This window comes from Crocuta crocuta, unplaced genomic scaffold (assembly GCF_008692635.1).
Source record: "Crocuta crocuta isolate KB4526 unplaced genomic scaffold, BGI_CrCroc_1.0 scaffold299, whole genome shotgun sequence".
NCBI lineage: Eukaryota > Metazoa > Chordata > Mammalia > Carnivora > Hyaenidae > Crocuta > Crocuta crocuta.
The window spans coordinates 3,068,606-3,074,055 of record NW_027532747.1 but is presented as its reverse complement, the minus strand read 5'-3'; the positions used below and the strand labels follow the sequence as shown (position 1 = coordinate 3,074,055).

The window sequence follows — 5,450 nt, the reverse complement described above, 5'->3', positions numbered from 1 at the left end:
CCGAGTCCTCCGCCACACCCAGCGAGGAGGCTGGCCCCATGTTCTGGGATGTTCTGGAGCCTCAGAACAGCATCGCAAGATCATGTCCAGACTCCCACATCAGCCACTGCAGGTGGTTCATTCCATGCGATTCTCTTAAAGTCCAGTGAGACTCTCCCCATTTTGCAGGTGAGGAAGTGGAGGCTCGGAGCTGTAAAATGAGCTGCTAGGCCACACGGCTGGGAAGCGTCAGAGCTAGAATCCCCATGTGCCCCTCTCCTGAGCCCCACCTTCCACTTCTCCCCTCCCAACCCTCTGTCCCCCTCCGCCTCCCCCAGCAGGTTTATCTCAAACTTTCTTTTTTTTTTTTAAGAAAAATGTTTAATGTTTTTTAAAAAATTTATTTCTGAGAGAGAGAGAGACAGCATGAGCAGGGAAGGGTCAGAGAGAGAGGGAGACACAGAATCCAAAGCAGGCTCCAGGCTCTGAGCTGTCAGCATGGAGCCCAACGCGGGGCTCGAGCCCCTGAACTGTGAGATCATGACCTGAGCCGAAGTCAGACGCTTAACCAACTGAGCCCCCCAGGCACCCCTATCTGCACCTTTCAACACTAGCCTCCTGTCTGTGTGTTATCTATGGACCCCCCCCCCCATGTTCAAAACTGCTCTGACCTAGGGTGGCATGAAGGGCATATGCATCAGTCTGGGTCCAACAGGAAAATAAATCCCGTACCGGCTAATTCAGCAGCAAGATTTGATGCTGGGAATTAGCTACTCAGGCAACCTGGGGAAGAAGTGAGGCAACTCTGAGTTTACCAATTAGAGGAAGCTGCCTCCACCTCTCAGAAGGACAAAGTGAGAAGGTGGGGCCACTCAGTGGAAGATGAAAACACACAGTGGGCCTGGGCAGGGGAGTTGGGGCCATGGAGGAGGTACAGCTACTGCCAAGACATTGCCTGAGCAGAGAGAGAGAGAGAGAGACAGGGAGAGGGAGAGAGATGGGGAGAAATACCTTGGCTTCTCCTTCCTCCCGCCCTCCAATCTCCTGCCAGTGCCTTCCATTGGCTAACCCTTTGTGGAGGCCAGCTGGCAAGGGAGCATGGGAAATGTAGTTTGCAGGATCGGAGTCTCTGAAGCAGAGAGCAGGGAGGGCCAGAACCAGGACCGATCTGAGGCAAATAATGGCACATCATGTATTTCATAAAACTGTAAAATCTTGACATTGAAAGCATAAAAAGGAGAATGAATGAAATATGCTGGCTAATGTGAGGGCTAATGTAGGTCTTGTCAGGCTGCACTAATTTTGACTATGAGCATCCTGGCAGCCAGAGCAAAAGGAGAAAACGTAAGTCTCATGATCTTACATGAGGCTGTATAGCCAGTTCTCCAAGAGATACCAGGTTTCTCTCTTGCAGCAGACGGATGGGACAGAATGGATGTGCTTCATTGGTGGCTTTTAGAAAGTGACTCTTGATAAAAACTGAAGGTGCGACATGCAATATACAGATGAACATATTTCAGAGTGAGTGTTCAGTGAGAGTCCTCTGGGGACCTATCAAGTACAAGCCTAGAACTTGACTCTCAGAGAGGGGGAAGTGGGCCTGGCTAGTTCAGGACGGGGCCAAGACCTCGGGGTCATCCTTGCCCAAGTCAACTGTCAGTCTCTGTTCCCAGGGCTGGGATCCCAGCGAGAGGCAGAGACCTGATGGTCTGAATTATCCTTTCCAGGGAGGACTTGGGGCTTTGTTTGGCTCACCAAGTCGCGTCAGTTGGCCTCCGTATGTTGGCCTCAGTGGAAGGTCTTGGATCTGAAGGTTTACAGCCCTGAACTCAAGTTACTTGACCTTGTTGTACCTTGGTTTTTCTTACCTGTATTAACAAAGGATTAGTAAGTCAGTGACCGATTCTGGAAAACCTGAGAGGACAGGGCGTTGGCTACAAAGGTATTAGGAGGCTCTGGAGAAGGAAAAGGGTGAAGATTAGCAACTGCAAGAAGCCAGAGGAACAGAAGGGAACGGTGCTTTGCTAAGTTTGCTGCTCCTGGTACATCTCAAGATGTCTGCGTGGAAACCCAAGAGTCCACACTCACGAGCCACTGTTCCTATCCCTGCACCCACCGCTTCCGGAAGCCAGGGAAGTGTGGCTTCTCCCTTCCTCTTGCCCCTCCACCCTCCGTTGGCAAACCCCAACCAGAAGCCAGCCAGCTGGCCGTGTAGTGGAGGGTTTTCTGCCGTGAGAGTAAAGGAGGTTGCTGAGGGGTGAGTGTGTATGTGCTCAGCTACCCACATCAGCCACCCACCTCCTTAGAAGTTACGGCACATAACAAATGAAGGGGTGTGGAGAAAGTGCTTGGCTTTAGTGGCTGGTGTGTGGGCAGCTATGATAAGGAAGAAACCAGCTGTGCCAGTGACCGGGTCAACAGTGTTGCATAATCCTAACTGGGGAGCTAGCGGTGGGCAGCAGTGAGAAGACCGGGTTCCAACTCTGATCCCTACGGGCTGTGTGACCTTGGGCAAGTTGCTCAACCCCTCTGCGCCTCCAGTTCCTCGTTAGCACAATGGAGTGAATTATCCCCGCCCAGCCTACCAGATGGATACTTCTAAAAATCACCTGCTATAAAATATAGGACAAGTCTTTTCAACCGTGAAATGGCTTCTGAGAGAGAGAGGAGATTTTATTGCTGTGATCTCGTTTTGTGTTTTTGCTGAGGTTGGTGTTTTTAAGTTTGTTTGTTTGGTGGGGGTGGCTTATCTCCTTTTAGGATAATCCTGGAGATTGAAGAGCCAGCCTCCAACCACAATGGGGGCCAGCTGCTGTTTGGAGACGACGGGTACCTCTACATCTTCACTGGTGACGGCGGGATGGCCGGAGACCCCTTTGGAAAATTTGGAAATGCCCAAAACAAGTACGTTCCACTTGGGGCTGGCTGGTGGGTTGGTTTACATAGCTTCCTGGAGGAGGGGGTTTACTTCCTGGGCCACACGGCACAGGGCAGTAGAAAGGGCTTTGGGCTCCAGCTCAGTCTGCAGCTGGGGACCCCCATCAAGTCGCTGCCTCTCACCAGTTAGATGGGATAATAATAATCTCCAGGGGGAGGCTTGTCATGAGGAGTAACAGCGATCCTGTTTGTCGAGGGCGAGGCCCAGAAGCCACTTGTCACAGGTGCCCAATATATGACATCAGAGAGCCTCTGGGAAGATGGGATTTTATTGGAAGTCAGCACAGCCCTGCTTGAACTGGAGGAAAGAAAGAGGGCCTTCCAGGACCAGATGCGAGTGTGAGCTGGTTGGAGCAGGAATGTCTGGGAATGAGGGCTTCTGCCCCATGGGTCACCCACATATGGCCCGGAAACTGAGGCATAGTCTTGCTGTCACATATTAACTTCTTGGCTTGAGCAGATGGCCTGCCATTATTCTACTCCTTACACACACACACACACACGCACACACGCACGCAGTGTAGATGAGGCTATCTAGGGCAGCCTCCTCCCTTCTCTTAGCTAAAATGACAAAACCTTCCTTAGCCCAGAAAGTAAAAATAGCGAGGGTGATGTTGATTACAGTAATTAAACGTTCATGATTTGTCACTTGCGCTTTCATACGTGACAGTGTAGGAATCACTGAAGCTTTCTCGTGTTTGGGATGTGTTTAGAGATGTAGTTGGGAAAATAGAAATTAAGGATTTGTGGATAATTGGACAGAACTTAAAACATTATTTTGCAGCTATGAGTTTGGCCCTCTTCCGCGGCGAAGCCTGCTGCGCGGTGTGTGGCTTCGGAGCGTGATCCGTGGCTTGGTGCTGAGCGGGCTGGAGAGTGTGAGGGGCACTCCTTGGGGCAAAACCTAAAGCACCACAACAGGGGATTAAGGGTGGAGCATCTTTGGGTGGGAGCCTCTCACACGGTTGAAGAAGACACTTGGGAGATGCCTAATGGTGAGGGAGACGCTTGGGCGAGGGGAGGGCATGTGATGTATCAAATGTGCAAGCCGGGCAGTCCCGCTTTGGAAGGCAGCCTGGGGGCAGAGCGCCAGCGTGCTAACGGCGAGGAAGAGCGGTGTGGCAGGAAGATGCAGATGCAAAGGGAGCATTCTCCTCTGTGCACCTTCGAGCACATTGCAGGTTTCTGCAGATTCACAGGGTGAATGAAACCCACAAGCTACTCGCCCTGGGAGCCGTGTGGAGGTTAGGGCTTCTCTCCTGGTTTCCGTGGCTCTGGAGGGCGAGTCCTGAGTCCTTCTCACTCCAGAAGCCGATGTTGCTTGGTGCCGTGGGAGTGGCCTACCCTCCAGTCCACAGCTGCCCACAGGATCTGGCACCTTGGAACCCGGGTGAGGGAGGGGTGGTGGGTGTGGAGTGTGGGGTGAACTGAACGGGCGCTCAGGCCTGCCTGGCTCTCTCATGGCCCCGACGTGTGTGAGAGAGAAAGCAAGAGCACCAGCGTCCCATTTTCTGCTGAGAGCTGCAGGGTTTTCGCTCCCGTTCCCTGAGCCCTGACCTGTACTCTTGTATGGTGCTCTTGACTTTGATTGCATCTATTACCCAGCGGTTACTGTGCTGGGTGTTGAAAGAAAACTGTAAATGAGTCATTTTTAGGAGTATTTTCACTCCCCCCCCCCCCCCCCCCAGCCAGCAGGGAGGCAGGAAAGACAGGGAGCAGCTAATGCTAACGTTACAGTGAGGAGACAGGCGTGGGGAAGTTGGACAGCGAGTGGCGGCAAAGAGCTTGGGTTTGTGTACTCCCGCCGCCTGGGCTGGACCCAGCTCTCCCTCTGCTAGCCGGGTGGCAAGTGGACACGTTATGTGGCCTTTCTGAGCCCAGGCGCGCCATCGGTTAAAAGGGCATCGCAGTACTGCTCACCTTGAGCTGAGGCATCAGAGGGTACGTATGTGCGACGCTTCCCACGCGCAGCCTGGCACGCAAGGAGGTGCCAGATAAACGCCGAAATGAGTGGGTGAGGTTACCCAGCTGGTAAGCAGCTAAGGAGGACTTGAACCTGGGTCTGGTCCTGGCCTGGAGCTGGCACTGCGCCCCGAGCCGCGCCCTCTCCCGCCCCGCCCGCAGGTCGGCGCTGCTGGGCAAGGTGCTGCGCATCGACGTGGACCGCAACGAGCGCGGCCCGCTCTACCGCATCCCGCGCGACAACCCGTTCGTGGGCGACCCCGCCGCGCGGCCCGAGGTCTACGCGCTGGGCGTGCGCAACATGTGGCGCTGCTCGTTCGACCGCGGCGACCCCGCCACCGGCGCCGGCCGCGGGCGGCTCTTCTGCGGAGACGTGGGCCAGAACAAGTTCGAGGAGGTGGACCTGGTGGAGCGCGGCCGCAACTACGGCTGGCGCGCGCGCGAAGGATTCGAGTGCTACGACCGCAAGCTGTGCGCCAACGCCTCCCTCGGTGACCGCCACCCCCCACCCCGAGGCCCTCTCCGCGCCCCCGGGGCCCACCTCCCCGGAGCCGCCCCCCCGCCCCCGGCCA

The 5,450-nt window shown here is 54.8% G+C and overlaps 1 protein-coding gene across 1 annotated transcript in view; it reads left to right on the top strand.

Annotated features, from left to right (window-relative positions):
• Nucleotides 1-5,450, top strand: part of HHIPL1 (HHIP like 1) — a 32,792-nt gene that overhangs the window by 8,513 nt on the left and 18,829 nt on the right. Inside the window, exons 6-7 of the mRNA XM_077780826.1 lie at nt 2,740-2,883; nt 5,041-5,369. Coding sequence (XP_077636952.1) covers nt 2,740-2,883; nt 5,041-5,369 — 473 coding nt within the window. The remainder of the gene's footprint in view (nt 1-2,739; nt 2,884-5,040; nt 5,370-5,450) is intronic.